This window comes from Physeter macrocephalus, chromosome 7 (assembly GCF_002837175.3).
Source record: "Physeter macrocephalus isolate SW-GA chromosome 7, ASM283717v5, whole genome shotgun sequence".
Taxonomy (NCBI): Eukaryota; Metazoa; Chordata; class Mammalia; order Artiodactyla; family Physeteridae; genus Physeter; species Physeter macrocephalus.
Window position 1 is genome coordinate 33,018,653 of NC_041220.1, and position 25,600 is coordinate 33,044,252.

Here is a 25,600-nt window from a genome sequence, read left to right on the forward strand (position 1 = left end):
GTTTGCAGGGCAGAAGTTGAGACACAGATGGAGAGAACAAATGTATGGACACCAAGGGGGGAAAGCCGCGGTGGGGTGGGGATGGTGGTGTGCTGAATTGGGCAATTGGGATTGACATGTATACACTGATGTGTATAAAATTGATGACTAATAAGAACCTGCTGTATAAAAAAATAAATAAAATTCAAACATTTTTTTAAAAAAGAATTCTTACAATTCAATAATAGAAAAATGCAACTTTTATATGGGCAAGAGATCTGAATGAACATGTCTGCAAAGAAGATATGCAAATGGCCATAAGGATATGGAATGATGTTCAGCATCAACAGTCATGAAGGAAATGCATATCAAAACCACAATGAGATATTACTTAACATCCACTAGGATGGCTATAATCAAAAAGACAGACATTAACAAGTGTTGGCAAGCAAGTGGAGAAACTTGAACCCTCCCAAATTGCTGATGGGATTATAAAATAAATATAGCCACTTTGGAAAACAAACTGGGAGTCCCTCAAATGGTTGAACATAGTCAATATGACTCAGCAATTCCACTCCTTGATTTCCAAGAGAAATGAAAACATAAGTCCACATAAAAACTTGCACATAAAAGCCCATAAAGCATTCCCAAAAAGTGGAATCGACTCAAATATCCAGTAATTAAAGAATAATTAAACAAAATGTGCTATATTCTTTCAATATTAGTCAGCCATTAAAAGTAATGAAGCAATGATACATACTACAACATGAATGGATCTTGAAAACAGTAGTGGTAAGTAGAAAAAGCCAATCACAAAAGTCCAGACATCAGATGATTCCACTTACATGAATTGTCCAGAACAGACAAATCCATATAGACAGAAAGTAGAAGAGCAGTTGCCTAGGCCTGGGAGTTTGCAGTGAAATGTGCAGTGACTGCTAAGGAGTGCAGGGTTTCTTCTGGGTGTGATGAAAAGTTCTAAAATTGATTGTGACAATGGTTGCACAGCTTGGTGAACACACTTAACCATTCACTGCACACTTTAAATGAATGAATTGTATTATATGGAGATTATAACTCAAGAAAGCTGTTAAAAAAAGATCATACTACAAAGATTTTGTTTTCTTCTTATTTATAATTTACAATAATTATTGTTACTTATAATTTATAATTTCTCGTTATTATAATTTACATAGGCATTTACGTTGACATCATACATACACATATATTCTTTTATATGTATAAGATATTCCATAAAACATGAAAAAAATCATAGAGCCAAATTTAAGTAATAACACAATTGAGACTTCAAGAGGCGGATTTAAAATGAATGTTGGGGACTTCCCTGGTGGCGCAGTGGTTAAGACTGCGAGCTCCCAATGCAGGGGGCCCGGTTCAATCCCTGGCCAGGGAATTAGATCCCACATGCATGACGCAACTAAGAGTTCGCATGACACAACTAAGAAACCAGCGAGCCGCAAGAGCCCACGAACCGCAACTAAGGAGCCTGACTGCCGCAACTAAGGATCCCACGAAGCCCACCTGCCACAACTAAGAGCCAGCACAACCAAATAAATAAAATAAAGTAAAATAAAATGAATGTTGCACTAAGAAAAAAAATAAAAATACATATTCACTGTATACATATGCTCTCTCTCACTGAAACATGAGAGTAAAGGATGTGAAAGCTTTGTAAAAATAACTTACCCATAAATACTTCAACTTCTCTTTAGAAGTTATGTTTAAGGCAAAAAAATTAGTCACTGAATATATTTAAAACACCTTTTCTCTGAAAGTTCCAAAAGCTGTGTAGTTTAACTGCTCCACTTTCAAGATACATGTAAGTAAATGGAATGGACACATTACTATCTCAAAGAATTAAAAATAATAAAGTTATAAGATGTGTGAAAAAGAGATTAATCTCATGAGAATACTTTATTTATTAAAGGGAACCCTCTTGCACTGTTGGTGGGAATGTAAATTGATACAACCACTATGGAGAACAGTATGGAGGTTCCTTAAAAAACTAAAAATAGAATTACCATAAGACCCAGCAATCCCACTACTGGGCATATACCCTGAGAAAACCGTATTTTAAAAAGAGACATGTCCCACAATGTTCACTGCAGCACTATTTACAATAGTCAGGACATGGAAGCAACCTAAGTGTCCATTGACAGAGGAATGATAAAGCAGATGTTGCACATATATACAATGGAATATTACTCAGCCATAAAAAGAAATGAAATTGAGTTATTTGTAGTGAGGTGGATGGACCTAGAGTCTGTCATACAAAGTGAAGTAAGTCAGAAAGAAAAACAATTACCGTATGCTAACACATATATATGGAATCTAAAAAAAAAAAAAATGGTTCTGAAGAACCTAGGGGCAGGACAGAAATAAAGACGCAGACATAGAGAATGGACTTGAGGTAGTGGGAAGCAGCTGCATAGCACAGGGAGATCAGCTCAGTGCTTTGTGACCACCTAGAGGGGTGGGATAGGGAGGGTGGGAGGGAGGCATAAGAGGAAGGGGATATGGGGATATATGTATACGTATAGCTGATTCACTTTGTTATAAAGCAGAAACTAACACAACATTGTAAAGCAATCATACGCCAATAAAGATGTTTTTTTAAAACTATATATTTAAATATATACATTTAAAAGGTGGATCTGGTTAAGTTTTTTTCCTTATTTATTTATTTATTTATGACTGCACTGGGTCTTCATTGCTGCGCACGGGCTTTCTCTAATTGCAGTGAGCGGGGGCTACTCTTCGTCGTGGTGCGCGGGCTTCTCATTGCAGCATCTTCTCTTGTTGCAGAGCACAGGCTACAGGCATGCAGGTTTGGTAGTTGTGGCACATGTGCTCAGTAGCTGTGGCTTGCGGGCTCTAGAGCGCAGGCTCAGTAGTTGTGGCGCATGGGCTTAGTTGCTTTGCAGCATGTGGGATCTTCCCACACCAGGGCTCAAACATGTGTCACCTAGCAGGCAGATTCTTAACCACTGCGCCACCAGGGAAGTCCCAAGAATACTTTTTTTATGTTGGAGACAAACGATAAGCTCAATGCCAACAGAGTACAATTATTCTAGAAAGCTTCAAATCTAAAATGGTTATTAAGGAAAAATTATAAAGCAAAAAATAATATGAGCAATAAAACTTTCCAAAGAAAACTGTGTATTTTGTGTGAAGCATTCAAATATCACAAATATCCTTTCAAAACACTCTCTTCTTTCTACAGGTATTGCCTGGCTACACAGGGGCCACAAGCAAGTAGGATATTATGAGAACAAAAGTAAAAAATGAATAAAAGGTAACCTCAGAACAAGAATAGGCTGAAATATCTTCAAAAAATATATGCTTGTAACAGGCACACCAATGTAATAATGAGGTAAAAAAGCTTCCATATATAACACATATACATTATATAATGTAATCCTATAATATTTTGAAACATTACAGATATTACTGCCATACATAACTGTCTTATTTATAAACTGATTAACAGATTACAAGAATGCTGAGATTGATATTATATGGAAACACACAGGTTAGAAAAACTTGCCTAGAAAGTTTCCAAGAGTAACTCTCAGGTGCAAAAGAAACAGGAATCAGGAAATGTAAGGCTAAAGAAAGATTTTCAGAAAGATAAATCTGAAAGTGTTACACATAAATTTCTTTTTTAACATCTTTATTGGAGTATAATTGCTTTACAATGGTGTGTTAGTTTCTGCTTTACAACAAAGTGAATCAACTATACCTATACATATATCTCCATATCTCCTCCCTCTTACGTCTCCCTCCCACCCTCCTTATTCCACCCTTCTAGGTGGTCACAAAGCACTGAGCTGATCTCCCTGTGCTATGCAGCTGCTTCCCACTAGCTATCTGTTTTACATTTGGTAGTATATATATGTCCATGCCACTCTGTCACTTTGCCCCAGCTTACCCTTCCCCCTCCCCGTGTTCTCAAGTCCATAAATTTCCATTTGAGAATGCAGAGATAAAATTCATAAGACAAAATGGCTTATGTTGAAAAGAATTGGGTTCCTATTCCACTGAGGCCCCAAGGGGTGAGTGGACAGCTTTCTTAACTTCTTATAGCCTCTATTTCTTCACCTCTAAAACAGGAAAAAGTAACATGCACAATTGCTGTAAAGATTAAGTTAGGCTGTGCAAAGAAGTTTCTACCTAACACAGAACCTGTCAGGAGTGTTTACAGGGCCATACTTTCAGGAAGCAAAAGAAAGAAAAAAGAACTTCAAGTGATTTCCTCGTTAAGATTTACTTACTGCAGCACTCTTTCCTGGAAAGTTGAAAAAGGCATCGGGACCATACTTCTGTGGCATGTGCTTTAACACAGACAGCAACTTTCCAGCATGTGGAGGCTATGAAAATAATCAATAATTCATTAACCACATTATTTACCATAAAACAATACCTACTTTTAGTACAGACATACTTTAATATACCCCCAAATAACTAAATAGTTCTGTAAGCTAAAAGGCATATAAAATAACCAAAGGAAGGTTATTTTCAACTACCTTAAAGAAATAAACAATGCAATCTATGCCATTTTTTTATGAGGCGTTGGATAAATATGAGCCAACAGCATTTGACACATAACTCTTCTCCACACTACAGCAAAAATGACCTTTTAAAATTACAAACTACATCAACCCACTACCCATCCCTTTTTAAACCACTTTTTAATTTCACCAAAAAATAATACTTACCAAGTCCCCCTGTTAAAGGCACTTTAAAAACAATAAAATATTTTAGCCTCATAACCACACTAGGGGTTATTATCACTGCATTTTACAAAGGAGGAATCTGAGGCAGAGGAACATGTTCAAGGTCATACAGGTAGTAGTGACAAGGATAGGATCAGAATTCAGTCTGACTCCAGAGTCCAAGCTTTTAATTACTTACTACACTTTCACTGTTACATTATTCTATCTCTCCTATAGCTTCCCACTGTCTTTAAAATAAAGACCAAAATCCCTAACATGGCCTACAAGATACTTTACATATCTCCTTAACGTCTTTTGCCTCTCTCTGCACTCTATCTACAATGCCTTCTCTGTCTTCTTCCCATAACAGGGCCTGAGCACAAGCTATTCCTTCTCCTTAAAATGTTCTCACTAGGCCTATTCCCCCCTCCCCACCCTCCTCCGCCTTAACTAAATAAATCTTACCCATCCATTGAAGCTCATCTTAATGATCACTTCTCAGGGCAGTCTTCCCTGACCTCTGAGAATGGATCAAATCTCCCTACCACATTTCATTCTACAATATATCTCTACTATACAGCATGTATAAAAGTTGTAACATTACATTTATTTGACTAATGCCTCTTTGACCCACAAGTCTCCTCTAATACATTAAACAACCAACAGCTAAAACGAAAAGGCACATTTACATTTAGGAAAAGCAAAGGACAATCAGATATACCTTATCATTTCAATCAGTTTACAAGCAAATAAGATAAAGTGTAGTACATTCCTCTTAAAAGTTAAAAGTTCAAAACAGTGTCAAACTACAAGTGAAATCACTGGTTTGCCTTCATCTTATCTGGTAGCTGCTCTAAATTATCATTAATAACTATCTAAAAGAGTCTGGTAATCTTTTACCTAAATGTTAAATGGAAAGCTTCATTCGTAAGTGATCAAGAAATTTTCAATTAACCACACTGTTCAATTATAAAAGTGTAATAACAAGTTATTACAATCACAATGATTTTTTTAAATAAATTCTAAAATGAAATCACCAAAAATAATATGCAGTCAAAAATAAAAATATAACTTTGTAGCATTTCTAGAGAAATCAATCCTCAAAATTTCCTTTTCTATAAACCAATCAAAAAGCATACATTAAGACAAGCACTTAATCCACAGATAATGCTAGGGGACTGTATACTAAGAAAGCCTTTCAGAAAATAATTCAAGAGTCTTTAAAAATGTTCACCCATTGATACACTATTTCCACATATAAAAATCTGTGCTAAAGTAATAATCAAAAAAGGAGACACAGATTTAGATACAGGGATTTTTCACTGCACTGATATGATAGCAAAAGTTACATAAGCTCTGAGCAAGGCCCTGCTCTTGTTTTATTAATAGTTCATTATTTTTTTCCCTCCCATAAGTAGCTACATTTACATGCTTAATCTTTTTATATGTGTTCCTTTAAAAATGTGTTTCTGTGTGACTATACTTAAAATTTAAATGATGTTGGGTTAGATATTATCATTCTATTTCTTACTTTCTTCCTGCTTTTTGGTATCTATTCTTATTACTCTGTTCATTGATTCTAACTGCTATATAATAATCTATTCTATGCATCCAATACATTTTACCTATCTATTCTCCTAATGATAAACACATGTTGACAATTCACTGCCATCAAAAATAATGCTTCAGTGAACATCCTCATACGTATTTCCTTACAAAACTATGTGAGAATTTCTTGGAACATGCATTCAGGAGCAAACCACTAATTCATTGGATGTGGGCAATTTAAGTGACTAACTAGTACTAGATTACTCTTGAGGTTGGCTCCACTGGTGTTCATTCCAACCAGTAGCACAAAGCTTTAAAATAACTCTATCCCTCCAATTATACTTGCTATTATCCAACTCTATAATTCTTGATACTAATGATGTAAGGTGACATATCAATACTGCTTTCATTTGAACATCTCTAATTATTAGTGATTTAGTGTTTATTTGATTGTGGGGTTTCTCTCTGTAAATAGATATCTGTTCATATCCTTTCCTATTTTCTTATAGTTTTCTATATTCACCAATATAACAAAAAATGTTTTAATTACATATTCAGAATAAATAAATTATTTGAACATAAATCAAAACCAAAATCAAACCAGTATACTTCTTCTTCTGGACATGACACAGTAACAGGACCTACACTTTCCAACTCACCATAATCAACTTGAAAACTGGACAAAATGTATGAAACTAAAACTGTGTTCAGACTAGCTCAAGACTGTGATCCTTGAGAAAGGGAAACAAAATGAGTCATGAGATTACCCAGACTTTCTACCTGCAGTCAATTTCCTTATCACATATCATTGCACAAGGAGAAGGAAACCAAATAGAACTTGAAATTCTCACTGAGTTGTTGAGGCAGAAATTAGAGGACAGGTAGTCTGAGGTGGACAGAACCTTCAGGGCAGAGTACTACAGAGGAAGGACCTATGCAGAGAAGAAACTCCAGAAATCTGCGCTGACCCTTTGGCATAATACCAAACTGTTCATTTCTACCTTAAAACTCAACAAGGTGGGGTGGCCAAGATTTTGACAGCCATCAGTCAAAGAATTCCCAGAGCAAATATAGAGCCAGGAATTGCTGAGACCCTACTAGGCACTATGGAGAGACCACAGTCTTGTTTGCCTCATGTCTGAGACTTAGGGTCATTCACAGAGACCCTAGAAAAGTCAGGCCAGAATAAGGCTGCCCTAATAATAATAAGCCCTAGAGTAACAGCCTAGATTGGCTGACCAAAAAAACTTTTAAACTAGCCTGAAAGAATAAAGTTAATCCACAAGTAACTTACCTGCCTACAAAAGCAGTCTAACAATCTTAAAAGAACTATGACAGAATCCAGCACTCAACAGGGAATAACTCACTATGACTAACATCACTATGTCTAAAATCACTAGTATAAAACAGGAAAATATGACCTACAAGTAAAAGCAGAATGAATGAGCAAAAAACTGATCTAGAAAATGACAGAGATGACAGAATTAGTGGACAAGAACATTAAAGCAATTATTAATATGCTACATATTCTCAATGATTTAAAGGAAAACCAGAATGAGGGAACAAATGAAAGATATTAAAAAGAACCAGGGGCTTCCCTGGTGGCGCAGTGGTTGCGCGTCCGCCTGCCGATGCAGGGGAACCGGGTTCGCGCCCCGGTCTGGGAGGATCCCACATGCCGCGGAGCGGCTGGGCCCGTGAGCCATGGCCGCTGGGCCTGCGCGTCCGGAGCCTGTGCCCCGCAACGGGAGAGGCCACAGCAGACGGAGGCCCGCATACCACAAAAAAAAAAAAAAGAACCAGTTAGAATTGACACAGATTAAAAGTATCTGAAATCTGAAAATTTTAATGGCTGTTAACACATTACAGAAGAAAAGATCAACTGCCTTAAAAATATAGCAATAAAGCAATCTAAAATGAAGCACAGGGACTTCCCTGGTGGCACGGTGGTTAAGAATCCGCCTGCCAATGCAGGGGACACAGGTTTGAGCCCTGGTCCGGGAAGATCCCACATGCTATGGAGCAACTAAGCCCATAAGCCACAACTACTGAAGCCCACGTGCCTAGAGCCTGTGCTCCACAACAAGAGAAGCCACTGCAATGAGAAGCCTGTGCACCGCAACAAAGAGTAGCTCCCACTCACTGCAACTAGAGAAAGCCCGGGCGCAGCAACCAAGACCCAACGCAGCCAATAAATAAATAAATAAATAAATTTATTTTTAAAATAAATAAAATAAAATGAAGCACAAATAGAAAAGACAAAAAAAAAAAAATGTGAACAGATCTCAGTGACCTAAGGGGCACTACCAAGAAGATTTAAAAAACATGTAACTGGAGTCCCAGAAGGAGGGGGAGAGGGACAAGAAAATGATATTTGAAGAAATAATGATCAAAATGTTTCCAAATTTGATGAAAATTATAAGCCCACAGATGCAAGAACCCCTAATAAGGATAAATACAAGGTAAACCACACCAAGAAACATAGTAAGATCACTGCAAGCCAGTGATAAAAATCTTAAAAGCAGGCAGAGAACTAGAGTTCAATACAAAGAAGCTAAAGAGTCCAATCATTTTAATACAATCAATTAGAGTGTGTAATTGCAGAGCACAAATTTAGATATACTTAAACAGAGGCAGATTAAGGATCAGCTGGCTGAGTAGTTGCTGCAGGCAATGATTTCTAAAGAGCTCTAAAACAAGCCTAGAAATGCAACAAAAATGGAGAAAATATTTACTAGTATTCCTCTAAGGCATAAGTAACTAAAGAGTAGGAAGAAACAGTTTGATAAGGCACCTGGAGTTCAAAATCAGTTGACTGCTACCACCCATTGCAAAGGACCATGAAATTGCATCTAAAAAGGGTGGATCCAATTAACCAGAGGGCTTTTGTTCACTGAGTGGGTTATTCAAGTTTAAACTACTCAGACTGATAGAAAGAGAAGCTAGATGCTGCTACCCAACATTTTTATTTCTCTGTCCTTACCCTTTTCCTCTAATTAATGTTGAATTTTTACATTGAATTTTAAAATGTTGAAATTTAAAAAAATAAAAATTATTTAAAACATTTGAAGAAGGACCAAATTACCAACCTGCCTGGAACACCCAGTTCTCTTAGTCCACACCTGTGTCAGGTGATGGCAAAAGTAGCTGTAGAGGGCTAAATGCTATTCTAACTGATCTCTCCCCCTCAATTTGACATTTACCCCCTGTGCAACAATATCAATTGCTTAAAAGCTACTAATATGTTTGGGGAGGGGAACAGTTTCAAATATCAAAGAGTATTTAAGTTTACCCATTGTCCTTTATCTCCTTGAAGTTTACTGAAGAACAGCTTTAGTTCTCGAACTGTCAAATTGTAGCTAGCCAGCACTCCCAACATGTCAACTAAAAGATCTGGAAACAAAGAAAGCAAAAAATAAAATAATTAAGCTACTTATATTTCTTGAAAGATTAAAATATATGGTGCTTACTTAACAGTTTGGACACTAAAGTTCCAGGTACATGTTAGATGCTCAATATTTATTTAATAAATATTATTAAATAAGAAAAATAGAGTACTTAAGAATCAAACTTCATTTCTTCACAACCATTGTATTATGGAAAGTCATACCTGCTATCATATTGTCAACTTTTTCAATTTTCCCAAGCACTTTCTCAACAAGGCCTACTTCAGTGCAGACCTGAAGATTTCGTATGCTTTTCTTCAGAATGGCTGTAAACATGCTCCAGACTTCTGCTTGGCAAGTAACATCACATTTCTCTAATAGGTCCACCATGCAGATGATACTCTCACCTTCTTGAATAATGAAATTCATTTCTAAATCAAATTGCCCTCCTACCAACTTCCAGGGGCAGGGAGAAGGAGGGAAAGAAAAAAAAACCATTAAAAGCATTAGTACTTCTTCAATATAACTAGAGCACACTCCTAAGCTTTAGATTCACAGTAACTATCCATATACATTCTTCTCTTCCCTGGTAGTCTAGTGATTAGGATTCAGTGCTCACATACACATTCTTCTCTACCCCCTACAACGATAAGATCTTTAATACACACTGTACACACACACACACACACACACACACACACACACACACACACAGCTCTAAAAAAATAAAGCTTCTAAAGAAATCTTCAAGTTAAGATAGAACAAAGTCAAGTGAGACTTAGAATATAAAAATGGAAGTATTTTCAACAAATGGAGGATGTTTAGGTAATTCACTACCACTGCCCTGATACTAATAAAGATCTAACTTAGCTCTATAATTGCTTCTAATTCAATGTTTCATTTAAGAATTAGGTAATCTGTGAGCTACTCACAGCAACCTAAATGTCCTTTGCTACTTACACATGTATGAGCTCACAGCAAAAATGAAAAGCTGAAAAAGGCTTAGAGTGGACACAAAACATGTAGTTTTTATTTATCAAATTCTTGGTTTATTACACCTATCCACCCTGATCCCCCCTGTCAATAATCAGGATAACTCAAACATAACTTAAACTTAGTCACACACTCAAAGTCAGTAATCAAGAAAATTTATTTCACTCATATTGCTATCAGAAAATCCACCCAGAGAAAGCTGTACTGACCTATTCCTACCCTGCCATCTCACCAATAGCATCCTCACAGAGGGAAAGTTTTTTTAATTTTAACAAACCCCAATTGTTTAAAGGAATTAAAATACTTTTAGAATTACCTTTGCAGGCCTATCTTTTTTAACTAGATTTTTTAAAAGATCTCTGTCAGAATAGTTACATACATGATTCACCTACACTCCTGTCCTTCTGAATACACCTTCATTTTTCATTATGCTTTCCTAAACCTAAAAGGTAGGCAAGAATTAGGAGAAAGTGAATTGTATAAAACAAAATCCAACAGCTCAGAAAAGAATAGGGACTAGCCTGGTGATGTAGCAGTTAGGACTCCGTGCTCCCAATGCAGGGGGCCCAGGTTCAATCCCTGGTCAGGGAACTATATCCCACATTCATGCTGCAACTAAGAGTTCACATGCCACAACTAAGGAGGCCGCCTGCCACAACTAAGGAGTCCAGGTGCCACAACTAAGGAGCCGGCAAGCCACAACTAAGGAGCCCATGAGCAGCAACTAAGGGGCCTGCCAGCCACAACTAAAGGAGCCCATGAGCCACAACTAAAGAGCCCGTCTGCCACAACTAAGACCAGGCACAACCAAATAAATTAATTTAAAAAAAAAAAAGAAGAATAGACATGACCAAGTAGAGTTTACTTCAGAAAAGCAAATATGGTACAGAACTAGGAAATCAATTAAAACTCCTTGCAACAAGGGACTGATATGCGTCCCAGGTTCTGTCAAAGATACACACTGGCATGAGAAAGAAAAAATGGAAAAATGAAAAACAGGAGGCAGTATCTGCATGCAGGGAGATAAGAATTCCTAGGAAGCACACTCATAAAGGCTTTTGGGTTTTCTAGGAAAGCTCTGGCAGAGATTTTAGTGTACAATTCTTTGCATAATCAGTAACATGCAGCATAAGGAGATGACAGATGGGTTTCTGCTAAAAGAGTCCCTTGGTGTGATTGGGCCAATTCTCCTAGCTACATGGTCCTGGCTATGAAGTATACGTGCTTGGTTCCCTAAGTGCTCCCCAAAATTCTGTAAGCTACATAAGAAGTCTAATAGAGATTATTTTTTTTGATTTTGTGATTATTTGTGACTATTTTTTGCTTGTTTTGTCTTTAAACTTTTTATTCTGAAATAATTCAGACATTCAAAAATTGCAAAATAGTATACAGTTCCTGTATACCCTTTAACCAGCTTCCCCTAATGTGAATATATTACATCATCATAATACAGTGTTTAAAACCAGGTACAATACTACAGATCTTACTCAAATATTGACACTTGTCACACTTATGTCCTTTTCTGATCCAGGATCAGCAACCCCTTAGTCTTCTCCAAAGCGAGACAGTTGCACAGGCATTCTTTGACTTTCATGAATTTGACACTTTTGAAGTGTATTTACCAGTTATTTTATAGACTGTCTTCCAATCTGAACATTCCTTCATGTTTAAATTCAGGCTATGCACTTTTGGTAAAAACACCCCAGAAGTGATGTGTGTCCTTCTCGGTGTATCATTTCGGATGGTACCTGAGGTCAGTATGTCTCACTATTGGTGAAGTTACCTTTGATCACCTGCTTAAGGAGGTGTCTGTCAAATTTTTTCCATTTTAAAGTTACTATCTTTCATTTTTAAATTATTAAGCATTCTTATAAAGAATACTTTGAGACTATACAAATATCTTGTTTCTCATCATACTTTTTAGCATCCATCGATGGATCTTACCTGCAACTGTAAATACTGTGGCATAGCTAAATGGTGGTTTTATATTTCCACCAAACTTTCTACATTTATTAATTTTAAAAGACTTCCTTTAATAATAAAATACACCAAATAAGCCAGCATTATGTCCATATAGGAAAATTGGAATGATTCTCATGAAAGTCAGAAATAAGACTAGGATGCACTATAATTACTATCATTTGATATTATTCTGGAGATACAGAAGTCACATCTCGTCAAAAGGCAGCAACATGTATAAATATCAGAATAGAGGTTTTAAATTCCAATTATTTTCAGATGATATGATATATATCTGGAAAACTGAAAAATTACTATAAATGACAAAATTATTTGGTAATAAAACTACTGATTACAGTTAACAATATGAATCAAGCTCAAAAGAATTATGCTAAATAGAAGCAAGCACAAATGGCTACCTTAACAACTAGAAATTTATTCCACAGATATATTTAAGTAATGATGTTACATACAAGAACTACATTTTGGCATTTTAATAGAAAATAGAAGAAACAATACCTCCCCACAAAAAAACACATTATAAAGTAAAGTTGCGTTTAACCATATAATGGAATATGATGCAGCCACTGAAAATATGAGGGAGCTCCATTTGACAGAAAAAGATCTTTAAAATACATTGTTTAGGGCTTCCCTGGTGGCGCAGTGGTTGAGAGTCCGCCTGCCGATGCAGGGGACACGGGTTCGTGCTCTGGTCCGGGAAGATCCCACACGTCGCGGAGCGGCTGGGCCCGTGAGTCATGGCCGCTGAGCCTGCGCGTCCAGAGCCTGTGCTCCGCAACGGGAGAGGCCACGACAGTGAGAGGCCCGTGTACCGCAAAAAAATATATATATTGTTTAGTTGAGAAAACAGAAGTGGAAAAAACCATGATAGTAGGCTACAATTTGAGTGTAAAACATATACATACAGACATATGCCTAAGAACAATACACAAGAAACTAAATAGTGATTGCCTCTGAAGAGGTAACTGAGCATCTGGGGAACGAGGGCCAGGGGAGAGTTTGTAGTATACATACACTTTTGGACATCCTCCACACAGATCTGAATAGGTCAAAAACGTAGTCGCAGGACTTCCCTGGTGGCGCAGTAGTTAAGAATCCGCCTGCCAATGCAGGGGACACGGGTTCAAGCCCTGGTCCAGGAAGATCCCACATGCCGCGGAGCAACTAAGCCCACGCACCACAACTACTGAGCCTGCGCTCTAGAGCCCGTGTGCCACAACTACTGAGCCCGTGTGCTGCAGCTACTGAAGCCCGCGCACCTAGAGCCTGTGCCCCGCAACAAGAGAAGCCACCTCATTGAGAAGTCCGCGCACCGCAACAAAGAGTAGCCCCCACTCACCACAACTAGAGAAAGCCGGCGCGCAGCAACAAAGACCCAATGCAGCCATAAATAAATAAATTAAATTAATAAATTTATTATTTTAAAAAAACCTTGTTGCAACTAACTTAAGTTACCTTACCTTCCCCTTAATATTACTTACATCAATCTTTCATTCTGATCTGTGTTTATTACCATCAGTAACCACCCTTCCAAGAAGCTATAGAATTAATTTTTGAAAGTAATTTCCAAAACACCTCCAAATATTTCACCAGATTTTAAATTGAGTTTATACTGTGAGAGCAGTATCCAGACAGGTGTTTCAAATATTTCTCCATTGCTTTAAATATTATAAAATATGCCTTTCGAGGAGAAAATTGAGGACAGAAATTGGTACATACAAATATGTGGCATATTTGATATACTATATATATGCATATCTATTATACCTAAAAAGCATGCACAGGGTCTACAGTATGTCACATTAACCCTTCCTAATAGTTATTTGAAACTGATCAACCTTCAAAACACAAATTTGTTTCCAATGACAGGGATCATAATCCAAGTCTAGGCACTGGCTAGTTATTATGTGAGCTGTAGTGATGGCTGTGCACTACAAAATGTAATCTTCCCAAATGTCACAGTAAGTTATGAATATCTGAGCAGCCTAATGCACTTTACTAGCCATGAAATGTGAAAATGTAATCTTATTACCTTTTTTATGGTTGTATTTTTTTGAATAATGTAGCCTGGGAACTGATGTATAGTCTTTTTCTGCATTTTAGCATGATTTGGTCTCCTTTGCTATACAGAATGTTTTTCAAAACTCTCCATTTCAACATATTTTAGTCTTGGTCTGAACCTCATAAACAATTTATATAGCCACCTTCAGGGTGGCATAACATGCTTTCTATAGGTTATAGTTTAATGTACAAGATTATAGAAATTTTAAAGTGTATTATTCAAAGAATCTAAATAAACCTTCACAAGTTTTGTATTAGGAGTTTAATTGGGCACAAAGATTATTTTCTTCACAACGGTTACATTAATAAAAGGCTTTAAGCTGAAATTAGTCATTAAACCTAAGTTACTTGTATTTTCAAAAAACTAAGAAACAAGTATAGACCAAAAATAATTATTTTCTCTTCAAAAGATTTACAAAACTGGAAAGACTATCATACACAGAAAATTCTAATACTTCAAAGTAAAGCTATGTTTTCCCTGGAAACTTGCTAAATTTTTCCTCAAAGATGTAGCAGGAGTACAGTATAGAAGAAACTGGACAGAGGACAATCGCAGCTTATGCCCCTAACTAGATATTTCCTATATTTTGTCTAAGCCATCCAATTTTTGGTACTGTGCTACAGCAGCCCTAGCAAACTGATACACCTCTGTATTCCCTAGGGTTCATTTTTGATGTTGCCTACTAAATATCCCAGTAAGGTTTCATATAACTCTTTAAAAAGCCAGACCATGACCTAGAAACTCTGTTCAGCTTACCTCCTCCCAGCATCTTCATTTAATAGAGACAGCACTTCACTTTCCTTTCAGAAATACTTCTGTAATTTGTTCTCAGTTTTTCAAAAATAAAAAATATATTGTTGAGGGACTTCCCTGGCAGTCCAGTGGTTAAGACTCTGCACTTCCACTGCAGGGGCACAGGTTCGATCCCTGGTTGGGCAACTGACATCCCATGTGCCACACGGTGCAGCCAAAAAAAAAAAAGGTCTGGGAACTAAAAGAGCTAAGCAAAGTCCCAGAAGGCAAGAGAGAGAGGCAATATGAAAGAGAGGTTGAAAGACATAGAGGACAATACGAGAAGGACAAACATCTGTTTAATAGAAAGGTCCAAAAGTAAAGGAAGGAAAGATGGTATATTCATCTATAATAACTGAGCCCTTTCTAGTAGTCATCAATACTGTGAATCCTCAGAATTTGAACACAAAAAGCCCCAATTCTTATACAAGATTTAACACTACAGATACTACAGTAATATAATCAGACTTATTTTGGTAATGTCAGGTCTACTTTCAGATCAGAAATTTCCTGGATAGTAGTATTTCTCTCTGCTGGAATTTTAATTTATGTAAGTAAAGACAGCAAGGTGTTTCTCTCACTGCTATAGACATAAGTAGAAATAATTATGAACTAGATGCAACACATGTAAGAAAAGGCAATAAGTTCATTATGCATTACAGTAATTATGACCCTTAGTAAAATGACATATCCCATCCAAAGAATTTCACACAAATATAAGAGTCTAAAATATATCCTAATTTTTAGGTACTGGCAATCAAATCTGCTATTTTAGGATCCAATATGAATTATAAAATACTTTCAACAGTAAGGGTTGGATTAAACAAATTTTCTTTTAAGCACTTCACTCTGATTCTCCCTTGTCCCTTCTAAAACTATGATTTTTAAAAACTATATCCAGGTCCTAGGAATTACAGAATATTTAGTCTAATACAAGAAATTTCTCATTTCAGAAAATTAGGTTAAATTTGCTATTCTCTACGATTGGCTTCTCACTTTCCTATATCGTTTGAAGAACCGTATCTTAACATTCTCTTAAGACCTGTCTCTTCTGAGAACCATTCTGACCTTTCCAGCTTACAATAAACCTGGATGACCCATATTATATTACCAATATTCAAATGTTTCTGACTATAACAATTTCATATGATTTAACCTAATATTTCAATCGTATCATACAATATTTTTTCATATCACAAATTTTAATCACCTTTTTTTAAAGATTTTTTTGATGTGGACCATTTTTAAAGTCTTTACTGAATTTGTTACAATATTGTTTGTTTTTTATGTTTTAGTTTTTTGGCCACAAGGCATGTGGGATCTTAGCTCCCGGACCAGGAATCGAACCCGCACCCCCTGCACTGGAAGGTGAAGTCTTAACCACTGGACCACCAGGGAAGTCCCCCACTTCTTCTTCAATTATTTCCCATAAATCTTTTCCACTCAAAGAGCATAAATGATGATCCCGGAAAATAGGAACCATTTCAAAAAATACTTTTTATCCTTTTTAATCTTAGCACTATGTTTGACATGTAATGGATCCTTAGTATATATACCATTAGGTTTAAATATTATTCATTATTTTCATAATTTAAAAATTAAAGAAACAAATTTGAGTTCTTACTATATCCCAGTGCAATAAGCAAGAAACCTGAAGTCCTACTTCTAGTGTCTTAATCTCTCTCCAAAAGATAAAGTAGGCCCTAAAGTTTCAACAATAAAATAATGAAGTATTAAGATCCCTGAAAAAGCTCAAACCATTTCATGAAAGCATTTGCCCACATAAAGATCTGTACATGAATGTTTATAGCAGTCTTATTCATAATCACCAAAAACTGGAAACAATTCAGATGTCCATCAACTACTAAATGGATAAACACATTGTGGTACAACCATACAACAGAATACTAATCAGCAATAATAAGGAACAAATTAGCAATACCATTAACAATATGAATCGATCTCAAAAACATAATACTAAGTCAAAGAAGCTAGACATAAAAGCTACCTATTGTATGATTCCATTTATATGATGCTCTGGAAAAGAAAAAAGTATAGGGAAAGAAGTTAAATCAGTGGTTGCCAGGGGCTGAGGAAGGAGGGACAGAATTAACGACAGAAAAACATGAAGGGACTTTTCTGGGATGATAAAATTTTCAATATCTTGATTACGGTACTGGATACCCAAGCAAATCCATGTGTCAAACTTCATAAAACCGTACATCTAGAAAGGGTGAATTTTACTGTATGTCTTAGTAAACCTATGGTTTAAAATAAATCTAAAAAAACAAGTTCAAGTCATTTATATCAAAGGTAAAAGAAAAGTAAAATCCACTGACTAGAGGCAACAATGTAGAATTCAGATGGAGAAGACATGGAATACAAGGAAATTAGAAGAGGTGAACAGAAATTTTTAATCCTTAGCATTCTGTAACGTATAATGCAATCACAAATACCCCGGGAAGAGTAAAAAGAATAGAATTATACCATAATCTCACAGTGAGACTGGTCTGGGCTTGGAAGGCCTTACGCTAACATATTAACAAAGATTATCAAGATTTTCTACAATCATAAAATTCCAAATATGCAAATTAAGGGAATTAAAGTAAATTCCGTAAGGAACAATTATAACTTCCTGTCAGCCATTTAAAATTACTCCCTTTGAGTTTTTTGTCCTCCTTCTTCCACTTACTGTCTTTCGGGTCTTTCACTAATTTGTTAGAATGCCCAAAAGCATCAGTAGTTTCAGTAATATTGCCAATACACTTATCCTGATGTAACATTTCCATTTCTACTATTATAACTAATCCTTACAAGAACGAGGTAAGTCATATATATCAATTATTTCACATCTATTTATACAGGAACAAAAAGACTGTGTATTAAGTCACAGCCAAAACATCAGACTATTTGACTCCTAGCCTTATGCTTTCCTTACATCTTCATTAATAATCTAACATTTAAGTTGGGTTTTCTAAAGTTTCTTTATACAGTGAGCTACAGTAAGTATTTGAAAAATTTGTGAACTTCACTATCTATAGGAAATTAGTCAAAATGCATATCTGATAATAAATTATCATCTTTATAGTTTTTTAAATCCCCAAATGTACCAGAAAGTAGCAAATAACCTCTCCTCTTTCATTGTTCATTGTACCTTTCATAAGAATTAGAAATTTTCACTGCACTATGGCATGTATACAAAACCAGTATTAAGCAAAAAGTTTCTATGATTAAATAAGCCTGAGAAACACTGGATTAAACAAGGCGAGACATGTTCACACGATGAAATTCTCAGAGCTTTAATATGCCACTGTGCATTATAAACGTCAAAAGATGTATAACCAATGTATGGACTTCCCAAAACTTACCTGACAATGAAACAAATCTCTTTTTTCTTTTAACTTTTTTTTTTTTTTTTGACAAGAGCTTTTCACAGTAATAGCATTCTTCAAAAGCTTTGCTGAGAAACACAGGATAATGTATTGTGTTCTTGAAGTTTATTGCTATGAATAATATGACAGAATTAACTATGTTTACACAAACATTTAGAAAGCCTTTCACATTTTTAGGTAAATGTTTTAAACAACCTACTTATTTTTCATAGCTTTCTTTTTACAATTTATAGAATTTAATAATTAAGCAAAGAAAGAGACATCTTAAATTAAGATTACTTCAAGGGAAAAGAAAATATGAGCAATCAAAATCCATCAAAATGAACCCCTATCAAGACTTCCCTGGTGGTCCAGTGGTTAGGAATCCACCTTCCAATGCTGGGGACATGGGTTTGATCTCTGGTTGGGGAACTAAGATCCCATATGCCACGGGGCAACTAAACCTGTGCGCCACAACTACTGACCCCGCACACCACAACTAGAGATCCCGCACGCCATAACTAGAGAGTCTGCGCACTCTGGATCCCGCACACCACAACTAGAGAGCCCGTGTGCCACAACTACTGACCCCGCATGCTCTGGAGCCTGTGCACCACAACTAGAGAGAAGCCCGTGCACCGCAACTAGAGAAGACTGTGCACCACAACGAAGCACCCACGCACCACAACAAAAGATTCCGCATGCTGCAACGAAGACCCAATGCAGCCAAATAAATAAATAAATATATATATATATTTTTTAATGAACCCCTATCCCTTCATGAACAATTCAGTCTAAAAGCCAAGCAAGACAGACATCTCCCACATTAAATTAGAGCTGCTCAGTGTGCCAACAGAGTTCAACAGAAGTAACGTGTGATTTCCAAGGCTAGGTCATTAAGGACTTTATGGCTTCCCTTGTATCACTCATGCTGAGGAAACTCAGCGACCATGTCATGAGGATACTCAAGCAGCTCTGTGACAGACCCTCTTGGAGAGGAACAGAGGCCTCCCACCAATATTCAGCACCAACTTGCCAGTCACATAAGAAGCCTTGGAAGCAGGTCCTCCAGCCTCAGTTAAGCCTTCAGAGGACTGTAACCCCAGCCAACATCTTAAATACAACCTCCTGAGAGACCCTGACCTAGAACTATCCAGTCAATCTGCCCCTAAATTCCTGACCCACAGAAACTGTGAGCTGATAAATGTTTATTACTGGGCTTCCCTGGTGGTGCAGTGGTTAAGAATCTGCTTGCCAATGCAGAGGACATGGGTTCGAGCCCTGGTGCGGAAAGATCCCACATGCCACGGAGCAACTAAGCCCATGTGCCACAACTACTGAGCCTAGCTCTAGAGCTCGCAAGCCACAACTACTGAGCCTGTGTGCCACAACTACTGAAGCCCAGGCACCTAGAGCTTGTGCTCCACAACAAGAGGAGCCACCACAATAAGAAGCCTGTGCACCACAACAAAGAGTAGCCCCCACTCGCCGCAACTAGAGAAAGCCCGCGCACAGCAACGAAGACCCAACACAGCCAAAAATAAATAAATAAAATAAAATAATTTTTTAAATGTTTATTACTGTTTTAAGTTACAAGGTTTGGGGATAATTTGTTACACAGCAATAAATAATTTAACTGCGAATCAAACAGTTAATAGTAGTTGGGGAAAACTTTTTTACCCTATATATTTCTGTGCTTTTTTTTGAATCCTAATACAAAATAAAATAAATAATAATGATTAAAAATACAAAACAATAATAGCATACATGTATTGAGTGACTACTGTGAGCTAATCACATAAAAATACAAGTAATAAAAATACAAACTATTACTAATAACATAATTTAAAACAATAATAACATACATGGAGTGATTACTGTGAACTATGTACTGTGCCAAGCACTTTACATGAATTATCATTTTTAATTACCTCTCACAAAAAAAACAACAAAACAATATCACCACCACAATATCTCCACTTAATAGATGAACATAAGTAACACACAAACACACAAGGCACTAAGGTGGATGAACCAGGGTTTCACTTGATAAAAAGAAAACAGATATAGCTGGAGTAGCTTTTTGCCCTCTACCTTCTTCCCTCCCTAGAACACAGGCATGATTCCCAGAGGTACAGTAGCCATCTTGCTATCATGCCGCTTACAAGCACAAGGACAGACAAAACGCCAATACATTAAGAATAGTAAAAGGGGGACTTCCCTGCACAGTGGTTAAGAATCCACCTGCCAATGCAGAGGACACAGGTTTGAGCCCTGGTCCGGGAAGATCCCACATGCCACGTTGCAACTAAGCCCGTGTGCCACAACTACGGAGCCTGCACTCTAGAGCCCGTGAGCCACAACTACTGAGCCCGCATGCCACAACTACTGAAGCCTGCATGCCCTAGAGCCTGCACACCAAACTACTGATCCCATATGCTACAATTACTGAGGCCCACACACCTAGAGCCCGTGCTCTGCAACAAGAGAAGCCACCGCGATGAAAAGCCTGCATACTGCAATGAAGAGTAGCCGCCGCTTGCCGCAACTAGAGAAAGCCCATGTGCAGCAACGAAGACCCAATGCAGTTTAAAAAAATTAAAAAAAGAGAATCGTAAAAGGAAAGGCAGAAAATATGTAGCTCTTGAAGCATTATTAAGTAGAACCACTAGTGCCAGCAACTGCCTGCTTCCAAACTCCTTGTTATGTGAGAAAAATAAAACCTATATTTCATGAAATTGCTATTAGATGTGTATTCTGCTACTTTCAGCAGAACACAAACCTAACTAATATAAAGAGGTTCAGCAAATGGTGCATAAATGAATGAGCGGGTTTTCAGAAAAAGCTATCTTGTTTAGCTACACAACAAAAACTCTTTGTTTTTAATATGATTCAAAAGCGTGTGTTTTGGGGCTTCCCTGGTGGCGCAGTGGTTGCGCGTCCGCCTGCTGATGCAGGGGAACCAGGTTCGCGCCCCGGTCTGGGAGGATCCCACATGCCGCGGAGCGGCTGGGCCCGTGAGCCATGGCCGCTGAGCCTGCGCGTCCGGAGCCTGTGCTCCGCAACGGGAGAAGCCACAGCAGAGGGAGGCCCGCATACCACAAAAAACAAACAAAAAACAAAAAAAAAAAGCGTGTGTTTTAATTTAAGGGACTACAATTCATTTTGTACCTTAGAAAAATTCTTTCTATCACAAAGTGATAACCAAACACAATTAAACTGAATACACACAACAGAAGTAAAAACGATGAACAGCAATTCCTGTTTTATGAAATATAATATCTCTGGATAAATGATAGTAGCTATTTTATTGCATTTGTCTAAATAATAAAATATTCCAAGAAGGTTAATTTTAATGAGATAAATGATATAATAATACCAAGTTTTCACATACAAAGGTATCAATGGATATTCTAGAATCAAAAGGTAAAGACTTCGGGTATTAAATTTATTCAAACAAAACAATGCAAGCTCTGATAAGTAAGAGGGTATGTGGGGGAAGGAGTTATTATGGGATTACATAAAATCACGTGTGAGAAACCTTTGAAAATTGTAAAGCATTAATCTTTCACTGAATTAAAAAAAAATTCTAGTAGTACATATTTTATAAGCAAAAGAATAATATTCAGCACAATATACCAAATCTCTGTAGTACTAAATTTCACTGTTATTTCACGTTTGTGCTTTTTAAGACAACATAGACTAAAAAAATACTACATTTAACTAATCTCAAAATAGTCCAATCCCCAAATTTTACACAAGTGAATTTTTTAGACTCCACATGTTTTATTGTGGTAGAGTCTCACTGTATATAAGTAATAAATGTTAAAATAAAGAATAGTAAAAGATTAGATTCCATTATAATTTAATTAGTGTATAAGCCTTTGGTTTAAGATCATTCTTAACATTGAACAAAATGTAATAAAACTTTATCTTAAGACAGTTACTAGTGGAGAGAAAGAAAGTTCAACACGTAGGTGGGAACATAACCATCAGCTTTTACTTTTCATCAACCCTTTACTGAGAGAGTTAGCCAAAATAGTATCTTATTCCCCAATCAACACCTGCTAAAAAAGAGGCTATTTAGGCTTACAAATGTGTTATTCAGTGACCACAAGAGCAATGTACTAATTCACGGCGCCAAGAAAGTATTCTCTGAATTAGGATATGAAAGGTACAAAACTTTACTAAAATGTTTAATAATAAATTTTCAATAAATTAAAATTTTTAATAAAATTTTACAAGTATTCTTATATCTCAAAAGCACCTTCTAAGATGGTGATATTTGGTTTCAGTCTCATATGCATTTTCTCATTCAGCCAAAGGTTTATTTTGTACATCTCTAACATACACATATCGTATTTATGCATGTATGATAGTATTTTTATAGAAAAAGCCTGGGGAATATGCACCAGGATGTTCGTGATAGTTTGGATAATGGGATTATAAAAGGACTTCACTTTCAAAATCCTACATTCATGTTACATTTCAATTTTTCAAAATATGTATATATTTTCTTTGAACCCAAAGGGAAAAAAATAGCATCTTAATCGTCTCAAAATGCACTGAACATTTATGTGTAAAACTAGACAGGAAAAATTATGCTTCTTAGTTTGTACACTATCTGTAACAAATCAAACTGTATGCATTTCCATCAAAATTGAGGGAAAGAGAGCTCCTGGCAGCAATGATGTGAAATGAAAATCAGGAGTACAGTCTCAATTATTACCAATGAAAGATAAGTAAAATATCATTATTTACCTTTTAGTGTGATGTCTTAATTTTAACGTTAGTAAAGTGCTTTAACGGGACACTCCCAGACTATATTTTGCCCAAGATCCTTAACCATAAACAATTATACATTGAGAGTTTTCAGAAATACAGTTACTCTAACGAGAAACAGTAGTTAAGAGCATCAGCTCTGAAGCCAGACTATCTGGACTTGACTTCTGGGTCTTCCAGATACCAAGGGCATGGGCATGGGCAGGACAGTTCACCTCTCTATGGTTCACTTCCTCATCTGTAAAACTGGGGTAATAACGGTACCCATCTCTTTAAGTTGTTGTGAAAATTAAATGAACTAATACATATCTTCATTAATGCATATCCTCTTAGATGAGGATACTGGAACTCACACTTCCTTCCACCTACTATTAAAATTCTCACTTCAAGAATAATATTTTCGGGCTTCCCTGGTGGCGCAGTGGTTGAGAGTCCGCCTGCCGATGCAGGGGACGCGGGTTCGTACCCCGGTCCGGGAAGATCCCACATGCCGCGGAGCGGCTGGGTCCATGAGCCATGGCCGCTGAGCCTGCGCGTCCGGAGCCTGTGCTCCGCAACGGGAGAGGCCACAACGGTGAGAGGCCTGCTTACGGCAAAAAAAAAAAAAAAAAAAAAAAAAAAGAATAATATTTTCGGGTATATGCCTAGGAGTGGGGTTGCTGGATAATACGGTAGTTCTATTTTTAGTTTTTTTAGGAACCTCCATACTGTTCTCCATACTGGCTGTACTAATTTACATTCCCACCAACAGTGTAGGAGGGTTCCCTTTTCTCCACACCCTCTCCAGCATTTACTGTATGTAGATTTTTTGATGATGGCCATTCTGACCATAATTTGAAAAGACACATGTACCCCAATGTTCACTGCAGCACTATTTATAATAGCCAGGACATGGAAGCAACCTAAATGTCCATCAAGAGAGGAATGAATAAAGAAGATGTAGTACACATACACAATGGAATATTACTCAGCCATAAAAAAGAACAAAATAATGCCATTTGCAGCAACACAGATGGACCTAGAGATTGTCATACTGAGTGAAGTAAGTCAGACACAGAAAGACACATACTGTATGATATTACTTATATGTGGAATCTAAAAAAAGGGTACATATGAACTTATTTACAAAACAGAAGTAGAGTCACAGATGTAGAAAACAAACTTATGCTTACCAAGGGGATGGGGGGGTGCACAGAGGGATAAATTGGAAGATTGGGATTGACATATACACACTTACTATATATAAAATAGATAACTAATAAGAACTTACTGTATAGCACAGGGAACTCTACTCAATACTCTGCTCAATACATCTCAATGGCCTATATAGGAGAAGAATCTAAAAAAAAAAGTGGAGGTATGTCTATGTATAACTGATTCACTCTGCTGTACACCTGAAACTAACACAACATTGTAAATCAACTAGACTCCAATAAAAGTTTTTTTTAGTTTAAAGAAAAAAAAGAATAATAACTTCATCTAACAGTCATGGTAAAGCTGTTGTCTGTCAGTCTTTCTTCCTAGTGAAATGAAAACAAACTAGAAATAAACAAATCAAAAGAAAAAGCATATTCCACTTAAAACAAAATATCACCCTAATGTAATGCACTAACATAACTACTTTAAATCAAGGTAAGCTAAAGGTGACAGCCCTTTCTGTTGTGCTATTATCATTCTGATTTCTAAGTCACTTCATTATATGACAATATGATCCATACTTAAGTTTTCTTTGTTCCTTTCTTCCCCCAACACTTGGCCATGCTGCGTGGCTTGTGGAATATTAGCTCCCCAACCAGGGATTGAACCCGGGCCCTCGGCAGGGAAAGCACAGAGTCCTAACCACTGGACTGCCAGGGAATTCCCATTCCTGTCATTTTTAACCGTATGCCTGTATTCCTTAAAACCTTTCAACACCAAACAAAAAAGATACATATCATTCCTCAATGCCTTTATCATAACTCTCTCATACCA

General features: G+C 36.8%; 1 protein-coding gene across 8 annotated transcripts in view; it reads right to left on the minus strand.

Moving 5' to 3' along the window:
- The window catches only part of LRBA (LPS responsive beige-like anchor protein), an 813,910-nt gene that overhangs the window by 720,233 nt on the left and 68,077 nt on the right, over positions 1-25,600 (minus strand). For all 8 annotated transcript variants that reach the window (XM_055085920.1, XM_028491755.2, XM_055085924.1 and 5 more), the window contains exons 3-5: positions 9,874-10,105; positions 9,556-9,656; positions 4,275-4,370 (exon numbers count right to left, since the gene is read on the minus strand). In XM_055085920.1, the coding sequence (XP_054941895.1) occupies positions 4,275-4,370; positions 9,556-9,656; positions 9,874-10,105 (429 nt within the window). The remainder of the gene's footprint in view (positions 1-4,274; positions 4,371-9,555; positions 9,657-9,873; positions 10,106-25,600) is intronic.